The 15,432-nt window shown below is 37.4% G+C and overlaps 1 protein-coding gene across 6 annotated transcripts in view; it reads left to right on the top strand.

The window, feature by feature from the left end:
• LOC106080713 (protein enabled) overlaps positions 1 to 15,432 on the top strand; it is an 80,973-nt gene that overhangs the window by 30,733 nt on the left and 34,808 nt on the right. The window contains exon 1 of one of the 6 annotated variants that reach the window (XM_059369028.1): positions 11,819 to 13,245. The exons of 2 other annotated variants lie outside the window; for them this stretch is intronic. In XM_059369028.1, the coding sequence (XP_059225011.1) occupies positions 12,332 to 13,245 (914 nt within the window). In that variant the 5' untranslated portion in view covers positions 11,819 to 12,331. Of the gene's footprint in view, positions 1 to 11,818; positions 13,246 to 15,432 lie in introns of those variants that run through there. 3 more of the 6 variants (XM_059369027.1, XM_059369030.1, XM_059369029.1) reach the window with 3 other exon arrangements.

The following is a 15,432-nucleotide window of genomic DNA, read 5'->3' as shown; positions in this document are numbered from 1 at the left end:
AATAGAATAGAATGTGGATGAACTCAATGAGAGCTTACTTTAAGTAAAAGATATAAATACTGCAAGATCGCATAGATCTTATGATGGAATGGATTGTAGGGAAAGAGTATTGAGTTGATGTAGATCTTGACCCATCCCATGGACTTACAATAACACCTGTTTATTAAAACATTCATTGATTTCCAAACGCTTGGAAGAATAATTTCTATATAACAAAACTTTACGGTACTAAGCGATAAAGATTACAGAGAATAATATGGGAAGATGAGCTTGGAATTCAAAGTTCATAGAAAAAATAGTTAATCGTCTAGCTGCAATTACCCTAAACGCAGCATGACAGAGTAACATTCTTTGTTAGAAAAATAATATATTAACAATCTTTTGAAAGGGTTTGGTCGTCTTCTCTTTTGATGAACCCAATGGTGGATGTGTGTGTAGCTTTCATTTTCCCTCATGATCATCATTATTGAATGTGCATTTAGTTGTCTTCTGGAGGCCTTTTTAAAACATTGTTTGGATAGATTGAGTTAATAGTTGATGAGTAGGTAAAAGCAGGAAAAGAAAGATTCTCATAATTATTAATCATTTTAATGATATGATGGGATTTTCATCAGCCCCATAGACCATGGTCAATGTTCAATCAAGTGGCTCGCTCACACTTCTTACACTTGCGGAAGAGTGGACAAATGGTTGAACATCTACAATATATGTGCTATTCTGTATAGCATCGCAAGCAGCGCATCAAATCGACAAAGAAAGATTTCTAAGATTTCTATTTGTGTTTTTAATATTTCTCTTTAATTACTTGCTCGTTTGTTTCATCTTCTTTAAATGGGTTGGGATGCCTTGCAGATATGTTGGGTTCTGTTGTTTAGCGTTTTTTTTCTTTTCGTTTTTGTGTCTACTGGGCATGCGCGGCAGCAATTGCCGCTTCAAACCGGACATATGCGCATAACAAGTGTTGTTTTTTCTTGTTTTCATTTTTTTTTTATTGTTAGACAAGTGTTTATCACTTTTAAATGTGAGTTAAGTGTTGCCAAATGTGAAATAATTTAGTTACCAAAAAAGGCAAATTAAAACACTTTGTAGCTGATTTGCTTAAGATATGAAATTAAGAGTTGTATTGCTTATATGGATAGAAAGCTTAGATTATGTAAATGCTTGAATTAGTGAAACTGTGAAATTTATGTAGGCTTACTCACAGAGATTTCACAGTCTCAATACCAAAAACTTAAAAATTCAAAATTGTTGTGATATCTCAGCAAATATTCTACTTTAGGCTCAGATGTGATTCCGAAAATCTTATGGCAAACTGATTTTCAATTGTTTAATCTCATTCCAGTTTGTATTCTGTCAATAATGCAATAATGCAGCAATTTTGGCGCATTGCTTTTCGTTTTGGAACTCAAAGGAGTTTTCCAGTTTTTTTAACCCATTAACACCGAAAGGATAGAAAAATATTCAAGAACACAGCTGCCTTTGAAAAATTCTTGCATGTATTAGGAATATTATCGCCAGAGTTGTTAACCTAGGATGTAACTATTGTGAGTAGGGAGCGGATTTATATGCATTTTTTTGTTTATGTAGCGATTCAGTACAAAATTTGTATTTAGGCATTATGTGGTGTAAGAAAACGAATTTTGAGTGCATATCTGAAATATAAAATTTTTATGCAAAAAATATGCAAAATGCATTCATACGTTTAGAATCTTAAATAAGTTAACGATTAGGTTGAAAAGTAATTCTATGGATATAAATGTTTTCCCAAAAACCAGTTTTCCTCTAATTGTGGAAGTCCTGAGGACCTACAATATGCAAATTTTGTACCTATCTTCCGACTTAGGGAAATTTCGTTGAAATTTGGCACAACCCGATTTCCTCTAAAGACCTACAACGTCCAAATTTTGTACCGATCTCCCGATTTTAGGGTCGTAGGCCTAAAAAAGCCGCTTTTATTATCCGATTTCGCTGAAATTTGGCACACCGTTTTATTAAGTTCCTTGATATATATGTCGAATAGGGTTCAGATCGGTCTATATCTTAATATGCCCCACATATAGACCTATCTCCCGATTAAAGGTATAAGGTCAATAAAAGCCGCATTTTTTATCCAATTTCGCTGAAATTTGGCAAAACTCGTACAAAGTTCCTTGATACATATATCGAATATGGTTCAGGTCAGTCTATATCTCAATATAGCCCCCATATACACCGATTTCCCGATTTAAAGTGTAAGGACAATAAAAGACTGATTTTTTATACGATTTCGCTGAAATTTTGTTAAAACCGTGGTTTTAAGTTCATTGATATATGAACCGAATATGGTTCAGATCGGTCTATATAGACCCCAAACAGACGTATCTACTGATTTGAAGTCTTAAGTCCATAAAAGCCGCATTTATTGCTTAATTTCGCTTAAATTTTAAAGAAAGAGTTGTACTAGTCAAAACGAACGTGGTCCACATCGAACCATATTTAAATATTTTAGAGCCTTAAGCCCATAGAAGTTGCATATTTCCTATTTCGCACACAAATGGAGTTATAAATGAGCCTTTTATGGAACAAAAACTTTAAATCGGTAGATCGGTCTATACAACAGCTATATCCAAACATGCTTCAATTTAGACAGATGTGGGCAAAAATGTAGAGAGATCTAATTAAGAGTGAATTTTTTTTAGCTATTATCTGGTTTAAACAGCTCGTGTACGTTACGTGTTTTGCTTCACTGTCAGACATCTTCAGTTTGGTCTTTAATTTAAGCGTGAATCGTCTTGCAAACGAGCAAAACTTGCAAATTATTGAATTTTAATATCAAAATGGGTGCTCTGTTAAGAAAGTTCATCGCGCTCATTTTTCATTTCAATTCGAAGCTCATTAAATAAGCCGAATTGTCAATTTTGGAGTGAAGATCAGCCAGAAGTATTGCAAGAGCTACCAATGCATCCTGAACAAGCCACAGTTTGATGCGGTTTATGGGCTGGTGGCATCATTGGACCGTACTTCTTCAAAGATGATACGAAGCTTAACGTAATGCTGGGCGCTATCCGTGAGATTTTTTGCAAAAAATGCAACAGCTTGACTTCCATGACATGTTGTTTCAACAAGACGGTGCCACATGCCACATAGCACGCGTAACAATGGACTTATTGAGAGGCGAGTTCGGTGAACATCGAGTGTGAAAATCTTTACAGACAATAAACTGGCCATCAGGGCAATAACAATCAAGACGGTAGGTCACGAATAGTCTTGAAGTGTGAGGATGCCACGATCCTCATTGTTTGCTTGCCGGGCCATAGCAGTGTTACTAACTAAAAAATTTCCCACAAACATTAAGGAGTAGTGGATAAATCTCTTATATCAATGAGTGCAGTCCATCAAAGTTAAAACTCAATGACAAGGGGACTCCTTTTTCGATGTCGAGTACGAACTGCGTGCCGTACAGCGACGCCATTTGGTGGAGAAGTTTTAACATGTTAGGATTCTCACAAATGTAGCCTGCATTAGTAAGAGGATAACCTCCGCGCAAAAAATGTAAAACTAGATCAGCGAACGTTCGGTAGAAGGAAACAAATCAGAACGTGAAAAGACGAGGCCATTACTGAAAGGAAGTAAGAAGATCAGTCAGATCAGTCCGATCAGTCAGATCAGATCAGATCAGAAGATCAGTATACCTTTCGGTATAATATAGGTCTACGAGCTAACTTGATAACATGTGTAGATCATGTGGAGAAGATGATGATAACATTTTTTTTTAGCCCGGACTTTCGGGACTAACTGATACCGGCACTTAGGTGGAGACACAATATCAGAATTGAACCGACTTAGGGGGTGGTATGGATAACTATTAAGGATTTTGTTGTTAGCATGGGATTACAGATCTAGGTTTGTTTTCAAGTTTACTTTTTAGTATTTTGGGCGCACAACAAGCCGATTACTGGCTTTGGTGAATGTTCATAGTGGAATGGGGCGGATTAATATCAGCACCCTCTTTTCAACCTAACCCAACCTTAAATTTGACGTAGTAACTTTTCTTGTGTTTAATATTTTTTTTTTTTATTCATTTTACACTGATTTCCTTCCTTCTTCTCATTATTTTTGTCTAGAAAAACCGCTAAATTGTTCTCACTCTTCTATTGGTCATTGTTATGCTTTTATCTCTACTATTTTTCTAACCTAAACGGTTTCGACAATAGCTCTTAAACGTTTATACAGATGCTTCAACTATTGCAATTGAAGTGGGGAATGTTTAGCCAGAAGGAAAACAAAGCACAAAACGTATTAAAGTAGAAAAGTAAGAACAGAACAAAAAAAGAAAAAAGACGAGAATTAGACAAAAACAAAACTCAACCATTCCATTATCACATTTAACATGACACAAATATTAATCATATCTTGCTTACATCAAACGCCAGTTGCAAGAGTTGCGACTACTGACGTGATGCAGTTGAGGCAGTCAATAAAAAAATGCTTAAAAGTAGGCCCTATGGCTAACCACTGACCATAGACTAGGGCCATTCTAGTAGGAAATATGGACTTCTCTGAAGTTACTGTGTACCTCTTTGATGATACTTCACCGCATATATACCAGTACTTGTCTAACAGAACAATCGAACATTAGATACGCATGCCAGAAATCAAAAGTTTTGCTTTTGTAGCTGTAGCAGACAATGATGTTAAACTTCTGTTGTTTTTTTTTCTTTATTCTGATGTTTTATAGCCTTTAATCTGCAATTATAAAAAAGAGTGTCTGAAAAGGTTTTATGTTTCTACCTTTTGTTTGCAACTTTTTTTTTTGTTGTATATGGAAGTTAATTTGAAATCATTTGCTTTCTTTAGTGTATTGTAATTGTAGTGGTCACATAGAAACGTGCCTAGAGTTTTTGTCTGCGGTCTTGATGAAGAACTTTAATTAGAAGTGGCAGCATAAGAAACTTCACAGTCAAATAATTATTTCAAACTCATTTAATTTGACCCTAGGAAAAGCAAGAAGAAGAAGTGTGTCGGAGTCGACAAGATGTTGTGCTCTATATCTATCCTCAAACAGGTATTAATACCTGTTGAAGGATTGAATTTGGTCTCTTATTTTAATGCATCAAAAAAAATATGGAATAACGGAATTGTCCTCCTATAATGCTAAACATCCGGTTACGAAACCTGACCGGTATCTCAGGAAAATTTCACAGTGTGTTTCCTTAATACTAAATTTCCCCTTCCATTAACGAACGGGGGATACTTCTCACATTTCAATGAGTGCAGTCCTATAAAACTTTAATCGCAATGATAAGGGGCTTCCTTTTTATGCCGAGTGCGAACGGCGTGCCGCATAGTGACATCACTTGGTAGAGCAGTTTAAACAAGGCAAGATACCTGACGAATGTAGCCAGGATTAGTTGGGGATAACCCCAACAAAACATTTTTCTGATGTTTACGACGGAATTTGAACTCAGGCGTTCAGAGTCATCGATGGACATGCTTACCTCTGCGCCACGGTGCCACCCGATGTGTTTATCCAGTTACAAATGCTGATGACATTGGTATTCATATGCAGGAAATGGCAATCTCCGTATGGTCTTCAGAAAAAATTCAAGTCCTTGGGTTGGAATTAAGCTTAAAATGATCTCTGTAAGCTTAACTGGTGGCGGCGACAGTACTAGGCCCCAGAATTATAACTCTATTCCAACATTTGCTAGGCGAATTAATGCATAACTTTTCAGTAACCATTATAGAAACTGTCCTCAATATCATACGATTACAAATCTCTCAGCTTGTACATCATGAACTTGTACTTAGTGTCTTCAACTATGACATGTCCAACATGAACATGTATATAGTGTCTACAACAATGACATGGTGTCATGTAGCATGCGCCTTGCCACAGCGAAGTCGTTAATCTCCTTCTTACACTGCAAGACTGTTCATGATCTTTTCCTCCTGGTTGTTATCGGCCTCATGGCCATTTTACTGTGCGTAAATATGTTCACACTCGACGTCCTCGCGTTAGCACCACACCATCTCAAGCATTCCGTGATCGCCCAGGTCTCCGCTTGTAGGACCGTATTATGGTCAGACAGTCTAAACAGATCTCAGTGTCTGGGTTCTCAATGTAGACTCCCATGCCCACTCTTTCCCCTAGCTTTGATCCATCCGTGTAACATGATCTTCCAGACTGCAATACTAGGGTTCCGTCAGTCCAAGACTATGCGTCGCACTCGCCCCAAGTATGAGTTCACCATCGGCTTCCTCGTAAACAGGCAGATTTCAGTTTTCTCTGGGTTAATATTGAGACCCCAAGGTCTAGCCCAGCTGTATGCCATTTGTAAGACTCTTTCAACCCTTTTGCACAGATGATTCGGAGCCTTACTATTGTAGATATATGCGCATTTGAGCAGTTTGCTGGATATCCTACTCTTTATCATGGTGTTCACAATACGTTCCTTGGTTATGAGTAAGAAGGACGTAAGGCTTATAGGCCTGTAGGTCTTTGGTGTCGCATAACTTGCCTTGCCGGACTTGGGTACAAATACCTAGGTCCTAGACACGCTGTGAATAAAGTGATCAAATGGGGCACCATACAGTCCGCCTTCTTCTGTAGTAACGCCGGAAATATTCCATCAGCTCCTGGTGATTTAAATGGTTTTAAGCTCCCCAAGGCTTCCTTTAACATAAATTCTGTTTCGATAAGCTTTCGATAAACCTCATTATTCCTAGACTCCGGTGTTTGCGTGAGTTCCGTCATATCCTGGGGAAAATGCAGTTTCATCAAAAGCTTTAACATGTTCTCCGTTGTCTCTGCTCTCACTTCCATGTTGATAAGCCTTCGATCAACCTCATTATTCCAAGATTCTGGTGTCTTCGTGAGTCACTTCGTATCCCGTGAAAATGACATTTTCATCAAAACTCTCAACATGTCCTCCGTTGTCTCTACTCTCACTCCCTTGTTGTCTACTAACGATTCAGTTTGGACATGGATTTTTGAGAGAAATTTTTCATCATGGCGATGTCATTAACGCTATCGACCTGTTAGCAGAAAAGCTTCCGGGAAGCACACACAGTGGGATAGAACAAAAAAAAACTATTAAACAATTTGCCATTTGCCAACGTAGAGAGATAACTCTTTGAAATTTGAAATGGTTAAGGCTGAGGTGTCGTCTTGATCATGTGCGAATTTCCGGCAAAAAAACAGTTTGAAAATAGGACCACAAATGAAGATTTGGCGGACCGAACAATTTTTCGAAATGCCTAGATGGCCAACTTTAGGGGCCAGAGGCGCTCGGACCACCTAGGTCCTTGAAAATTTGCACATAATCTCAATAACACCTCAGCTTCAATAATTTCAAAGAGTTATCTCTATCCGTTCTCAAATGTCATATTTTTTACTAGTTTTTTTCGGTTTTATCACACTGTGGCACGTTTTGCCTCTCTAATAATCTTGTGTGTGTAGTACCCATTCCAATAAACTTTCGCTTTTTTTACTACGTGCTCTGTTATAAAGTCTGTGGACCCCTTTCCAAATATTGTGAATCTCCCCCCGATAGTCCGGGGTTTTTGTTGAGCTGATTTCCTTTCTCGAAAAAGTCAACTATCTATGAAAGACCCCACTATTTCTATCGTTATCCTCACACACTAAATTTTCTTACCCAAGGATCTTGAGATTATTCTTCCGAATTATTTCCAGTTTTCAATTTATTACGGAAAGCTCATGGGATTAGGCGCTGGCCATTTCCATCAGTCATTCAGTTTCGATTAAATATGCTTTGTGCGACATACCAATTCTTCCTGTGAACATCGTCAATAACGTTTTGGTAGGGTTGAAAACCACAACTATTATATTGGTTTGCCCAAAAAGTAATTGCGGATTTTTCATATAGTCGGCGTTGACAAATTTTTTCACAGCTTGTGACTCTGTAATTGCATTCTTTCTTCTGTCAGATATCAGCTGTTACTTTTAGCTTACTTTAGAAAAAAAGCGTAAAAAAAGTATATTTGATTAAAGTTCATTCTAAGTTTTATTAAAAATGGATTTACTTGCTTTTAAAAAATTCGCAATTACTTTTTGGGCAACCCAATACTACACTGATGGAATATAAAGAGCTGATTCTACTATATTTTGAGTACATTCTTTGTTACACTTTTTCTCCACACAGTAGGGTAGATAGGGGATTTTTTCGTTCTTCATATGCTTTTAACAACTATTTAAAATTTTCCAGAACTTTCTATGCTACATAAAAATTTTAACTAAACACCATTAACATTAGCATTACATATCCTCATCCCAAATAGTTTGCTGGGCATGTGTTCTTTTATTATTCAAATTCTTTGAAATTAATTAGTAAATCTCAACACGACATTCTAATGACCATGACTATAACTTCGCTAGCTGTGACTCTTATTTTTCGCTATTCTTTTCAAAAAGATCATAAAAACTAGAACTCCAGCAAAAAGGAAGGGCTCAAGGGTCGTAAACACCATGTTAAAGTCACTAAACTCTCTAAAACCCCAGCCAATGCAGCGAAGGTCAAAATTTCATGGAGTAAACTAAAAAAAACCCACAACATGATGACCACGTCGAAATGGAAAAATGAAAAGGAGACGATGAAACAATGATTTTATGACCGACTTCCATTAGATGGAAATGAGGTGTAGTGGTAAAGATGGACACTGAAAAAAAAAAACGCTCACGCAATGACCACTATGATCCCAAGCCTGATCAACTTGAACAACAATCAAGGAAAGCAGAACCAAATCGCATATGCAGTGATTTGATCATGTAATGAAGACAATCATTGGTTTGCCATGGCTTAGCTGGAATTTAACTTCAATTTTTAAGCTTTTATGAGGTGCTTAAAAGATCATTATTATTGTCTGTCTTTATGTTGACTCTGTACTAAAAGGAGTAGAAATGAGCATGAAATCGCACAAAGAGAAATAGCTACAGACTTATTTGTTTGGGCGCGTTAAGAGTGAACGCCTCTGTTACTGTTTTTTACGGTTGTTTGTTGGTTTTTTATTCGCCGATGATTGAACAGATTTGTATGCATAAGCATAAGCTTAATTATATGAGGGGAATATGGAAGTTGCGAGGAAATGATTACAAAAACTACAACATCCAAGTGTTTGAACCGCTTAATGGTAAGATTGATTAGTACGGAGGCCATATTAGACCTCCAAGGATCTTGAGTTAATATTTCAAGGGTTTTGAAACGGAATGAGTAACATACATTTTGATACAAGTCCGAGGAGTCTTTAAGGCCCCAGCTATCTTAGCATACCCAAATCCAGTCTTTCCAAGCGAGTTCAGTTTTCTATTTCTTGTGTATTGAGTAGAGTTGTTTAACATTTTTTATAAAATAATCATATCCGATGATTACAAAAAAAAAAAAATAGCTGAAATAGAATAGAAAATAGGCCCTGCGAAAAGTGGTCCCAAAAATTATGGCTACAAAAAATTATGGCTAGAACTAAAATTCAATAAATATGTAAAATGCCAAAATCCCCCAAAAATAAGCCTTCAAAATTATGTTTGCACAAACAAGGTTGGTTTCAAATTGCCTTCTATGCAGACTGACTTGATAATATTACATTAGATTGGGGTCAAGAAGGCTTGAAAAAGAAGTCATTATGTATTTTCAGCCCAAATTTGGGGTCATATTTCCAAATACGATTTGGGCTAAATTTCCTGGGGACTGTAGCCCCAGATCATTTTTCTCTATACGAATTGGGGCTATATGTTCTTGAGTCATTTCACAATGTAGTAGTGAAATATTATGCATTGTAAACCCAAATTCAGGGCCAATTTTCTCAATACAAATTGGGATTTTTTTCTCAATATACCTATGTTTGTCGATATTTTTGCCCCCAAACTGAGATGTCTTATCGTCTTTACCAATTGGGATATATGGTTCAATTTTTCCAAAAAATGTTGCAATATTTTTACACAAAAAGTTTGTGTTCAAAATGTATTTCAATAAAAATGTAAATAACCCCAAAACATTAAAAGCCCAAAAAACTTAAAATTTTTTTGGGAATTTTTCACCACAAATGTTCTGACTTTAGATAATTTTACACTATTTTGGGGTCAAAAAATCGTGAGGAAAACATCATTATGGAAAACTTTTTGTGCAAAGAAGCCCACATAATTTGGAGGCCTGTTTTTGGACTTCAATGTTTGGGGTCAATTTACATTTTCTTTGAAATACAGTTTCAGCCCAAAAATTTTTGTGCAAAAATATCCCAATTACACCCTAATTTCTCAATTGGTGAAGACTTTTAGATACTTCAGTTTTGGAGCAACAATCTCTAGGTAATATTTGGAAAAAAATTATCTAAAATTGGGCTTATAACGCACAAATGACTTTTCGCTCCCACCTTACAAATGGCCCCAGTGTATATATATCACAAAAAAGGGCCTCAAATTTGAGCACCCTTGGCTGCTGAAAATTTTGACGCAAATCGTATATGGGATATATATGGCCAATACGAATTGCGTCAAAATTTTCTGCAGCCAAGGGTGCCCAAATTTGGGACCAATTTTTCTGAATGCGTATTGGAGCCATATTTTCTGAAGCTCGGGCCCCAAATTTGAATCATTTATCTGAATACAAATTGTGACCATATTTTCTGGGGCCCTTGGGACAATTTTCTTTTTTCAATATAAATTAGGCCCTGTACCCTCGGATCTGAAGTCCTTAAATTTAAGGTCATTTTTCCCAATAGAGTCGTATTTTCTGGGGACTTCGTCAATCCAATTTGCGACCATTTTTCTCAATGCGAATCGGGGCCATTTTCCTAAACAAGACACAAAATTTATTGTGGATTTATAGTAAAAATTTGCGACCATGTTTTCTGAATACAATTTGGGACGATATTTTCTAGGGGCCTTAAAATTTGGGAATATAATTCTCGATACGAACTGTCCATATGTCCATATGTCCTGGGATCTAAAGTCCCTAAATTTGAGATAATTTTTCTCAATACTAATAGGGCCATATTTGCTAGGAGTATGCGGTCCTCCAATCTGGGACCATATTTTTCATTGAAAATTGGAGCCATATTTCCAATTTGGGGCCATTTTTTGTAAAACAAAATGGGTCCACTTTTTCAATACGAATTGGGTCTTATTGCGTAGAGTCTCCATTTGTGGGACCATTTTTCTCTATACGAATTGGGCCTTAGTTTCCTGGGCCATCTTTCTCAATAAAATGGGTATTATTTTCTGGAGCCCCCATTTGTGGGACCATTTTTCTCTATACGAATCGAGACATGGTTTCTGGGGCCATCTATCTCGATATGAAGTTCAGTAATTTTTCTCAAAATGAATTTCCTGGGTCGCCCTGCACTTGGGTCATATTTTCTATGGTAATTTTTGGCGGAGTAATTTTTTCTCCTTTTCCCAAAATTTCCATACAGCCCGAAGGCAAAAATATATCAAAGACGAAAACACACACCACATGCTTCTTTGGTTGAGCAGTGGCTGACAAACCCCTGGCTGAGTAGCTACAGACACTTGTAATGAACTGTGGAGCTGTGAGCTAACATGGAACAAAAAACCCATAACAGGCATTGATTGGCATGGAATTAAAAGTGAATTGAGGCAATGCGAGAACGGCTGGTGACTGTGGGGGCTATATTAGAGTGGCTGAATAGCTGCTGGCTGTCTCGCTGGACGAATGTTGCGCACTCTCATTTCGCTGAGGCTGCAAAGCAGAGACTTGAGACTGTCTTGGCTATAACGGCGTTGGGGCCTCAGCTGTTCTATTGAAACTGAAAATTATTATAAGAGAAGTCATAACTGGGCAAACAAAACCTGCTGCCAGGCACAATGTATATGGCCACTGCCATTGATGGAGCGGCAGCGACAGCGCCTCAGCCACTACCAGCGCTGAAATGAGAAACATTAAGAAAAACGCTTTGGAATGAAATGAAATGAATGTTAGCTACGGCTTGGAATTGTATCGCATAGATTTCTGTTGTTTAGTTGTTGTGAGTAGGTTGCGGATTTGAGCTCGTTGTTGTCGTTGCTCGCTGTCGGTAATGTTGTGCTCTAAACCATTCAAATCTTAAGATTATTTTTTTGTTTTAACTGCAATTGAAGCATAAGAAAAAAAAAACTCAAAGTTCAGAACGGGTGCGGTTTTTAAAAAAATTTTATGGTGAATGAAATGAAACAAAATGCTTGTAAGGCAAAAAATGAAATCCCAATGAATGGAAATTAAAAAAAAATACGACGAAAATAAAAAATGAAAACTTAAAGAAAAAACGCAAATAAAAATTCTAAACAAAAAATAATAACGAATAGTGCTTTTCTGGTGTTGTTTTTTTTTTCTTCTAAAAAATGAAGAAACTTTATGCCAAAACCTCCTTTTCTTCGAAAAATCGCAAGGCCTCGAAAAACGAAAATGATCTTGGGCCCAACTCCCCCAATGATAACTCTGACCTCATTAAATACCATGATCCCATTTTGGCCTTTCAACCCTCAAAGCCTGCCACAGATGGCCACAAATACAAACCCAAACATCCTTTTGGTGCCAAACTGCCTAACTTGGAACACTTGAGAAGTTCCCAGTTTCATGCCAACAATGATCATCATTTAAATGGCAATACGGGATCCAACTATGAAGAGTCTCCCTATTATTATACAATAACGGAATTGGAAAACCTACATATGCTGGATCATCGACACCCTCACTTTCATCATCATCAACACAGAATGCAGCAGCAACAATTGCATGCCTCATCAACGTCATCCTCAATGGGGCCACACCACACCAAAGTCTATCATCAACACAATCAATTGGTTTTGCAACTTCCCATTGTAAGTTCGACAACATCGACGACGCCAACGAATTCATCTTCATCATTGTCCAATGATGCTGTCGATGCCCCCATGTCCCCCCAACAAATGCGTCTATCGTCACCGCCCATCTATGAAGCACCACAAATGAATTCAAATTCATTCTCATCTTCAATGCTGTCTCGGTCATCTTCGAACTTGTCCTCCGCAGCGACACCCCCCTCACAGCCAACATCTGCTACGCCACCCCCACATCATCAGCAATTCTATGGTGGTGGACCATTCAACAACAATAACAACTATGAATATCATTATGATCAACAGCATCGCCACCATCAAACTCCAGCTCGTCAGCAGCAACAGTTATCATTGTCCGGTTCGATAACGTCGCCGCGCGATAATTTGTCGCCTAAAGCGGATTTTATGACCAACTCTATATCGCCAACATTATTAGCGTATGTTTTTTTATTTTTTCTTTTTCTATTCCCATTTGCTCGATATTTTATATGCATTTGAAATACCCTATAGAGGGTGATAGTCGAAATCGAAAGCAAATTAGTTTTTTTTTTTTGTAGAAAAAACAAATTAGGAATTAAAATTAGTAAAGAAGAGAGATTTGTACAATATTTTACATATGTTGTCAATATAGAGCACAAACGTTGACATAAATGAGTTAAACGGTAAATTTAATCTTTTTAAAGGAATGTACGAAATCGAACTGGCAGTGTTTCTCTGTGCATAAAATGCTGCAAATAACATTTTTTAAACAAAGTATTCAACGGGATTGTATATCAGGTCAACACAGTCTGACATCAATAACTTCTCAAAATATATTCAAATAATAGATACAAATTACCGACTGCGTTGTCAATATTGAGCACAGTCGTTGACTAAGTGTACTGAATGGCAAATGTTATTCAACCAAAGAGACGACTAGAGTTCAAATTTGCAATGCTTTTTTGTGAAGAGATTATTTAAAAATGTCAACAACAGTGCACATTTGGTCTACAATAAGTTCACTGTCGGACAACAAATACTTTCTAAAATATTCAAAATTTATACATAAATACATTCAAAGTGGACCATAAAAACTTGTCATGCAATCGTCCGAAAAGAAACTATCAGATCAAAGAAAAATCTACCGAATATGCTTTTCTTTGAGCATTCAAAACTGTCAACAGAAGTGCACATCTTGTCAGCAATAGGCGCAGTGTGAGACAAAAAAAATACTTTGTAATATCTTCAAAATCTTCAAATTTCACCATACAGAACCCTACAACAAATGCAAATTTGCCCATAAATAATCCATTAAGGAACAGGGTCAAACTTCTCACATATGAATGAGTGTAGCTCAATGATAAAGGTCCTCCTTTTTATAGACGAGTTCGAAAGACGTCTTAGTTTAATTGGATAAATTGATTGGAAGTTTTAAAAATTTTCAATAAATTTTTTAATTGAATATGCAAAATATTTCTTTGAAAACTTTTTCAATCACTTTTTTCAAAAAACTGTGATTGATGTTTACTTTTTTGTGATTGAATCAATTTCAATTTAAAAGTTAATTGGATCAATTAATTTCTTGATTAAAACCGATTTTAATTTTTCTCTGTGTGCGAAGAAGACAAAAGTGGGCAAATTTAAGGTGCCACGTTTCCTCAACAGAAAGATTTTGTTATCCGACAAGGTCAAATAACTGGGAGTGAACTGGAAGGTGGTACATTCTGGACCCTACTCATGCTCACCCTTAATGGACAATATATAACGGGCCATTGGCTTGAAATTGGATCTGAATCCGATCTGTTGGAAGTTAATGCTACACGGATGGATTAAAACTTGTGGACAGAGTGAGCCTCGGGGTCTGAATTGAAGTACCTGGTTTTGAGATCTATTTCGGATTGCCTAACCATAGTTCGGTTCTGCACGCAGAGATCCATGCGATCACGGAATGCCTGAGTTGGTAAGGTGTTAAGTCGAGACTATTCTATATATTCGTCTCACAGACTTTCAGATAAAGTTGGAGGCAGCTACCGCTGCTATGAGACTTAAGCAGGTAATATCATCGTGCGAGTGCGAGACACTGCTGCCAGCGGCATGGTATTGGATTGACGAAACTCTGATACTGCCATCTGAAAGTTCATGCAACACGGATGGATAAAAGCTGGTGGACAGAGTGGGTCTCGGAGTTTGAAATTAAGTACCAAGGTCTGAGATCAATTTCGGATTGCCTGACCATAGTACGGTCCTGCAGGCGGATATCCGTGCGATCACGGAATGCCTGAGTTGGTAGGATGTTAAGGCGAGACTATTCTAAATATCCGGCCCACAGACTTTCTGATTAAGTAGAAGGCAGCTACTGCTGCTATAGGATTTAAGCAGGTAATACCATCGCGGTATAATCGAGGCGACGTTAGGTACACTGGATAGAATGGAAGAGGTTTCAGATCGGATACCTGCGAAGATATTTAAAGTCGAGTGCGAGACACTGCTGCCAGCGTTATGGTCTTGGATTGACGGAACTCTGTTATTGCCATTTTGAAGTTCATGCTACATGGATGGATCAAAGCTAGTGGATGGAGTGAGCCTCGGGGTCTACGTTGAAGACCCAGGGGCTGAGACCAGTTTCAGACTGCCTGACCATAATA

This window comes from Stomoxys calcitrans, chromosome 5 (assembly GCF_963082655.1).
Source record: "Stomoxys calcitrans chromosome 5, idStoCalc2.1, whole genome shotgun sequence".
Taxonomy (NCBI): Eukaryota; Metazoa; Arthropoda; class Insecta; order Diptera; family Muscidae; genus Stomoxys; species Stomoxys calcitrans.
Note: the sequence above shows the minus strand (reverse complement) of the source record. Positions and strands in the feature narration are given on the sequence as shown.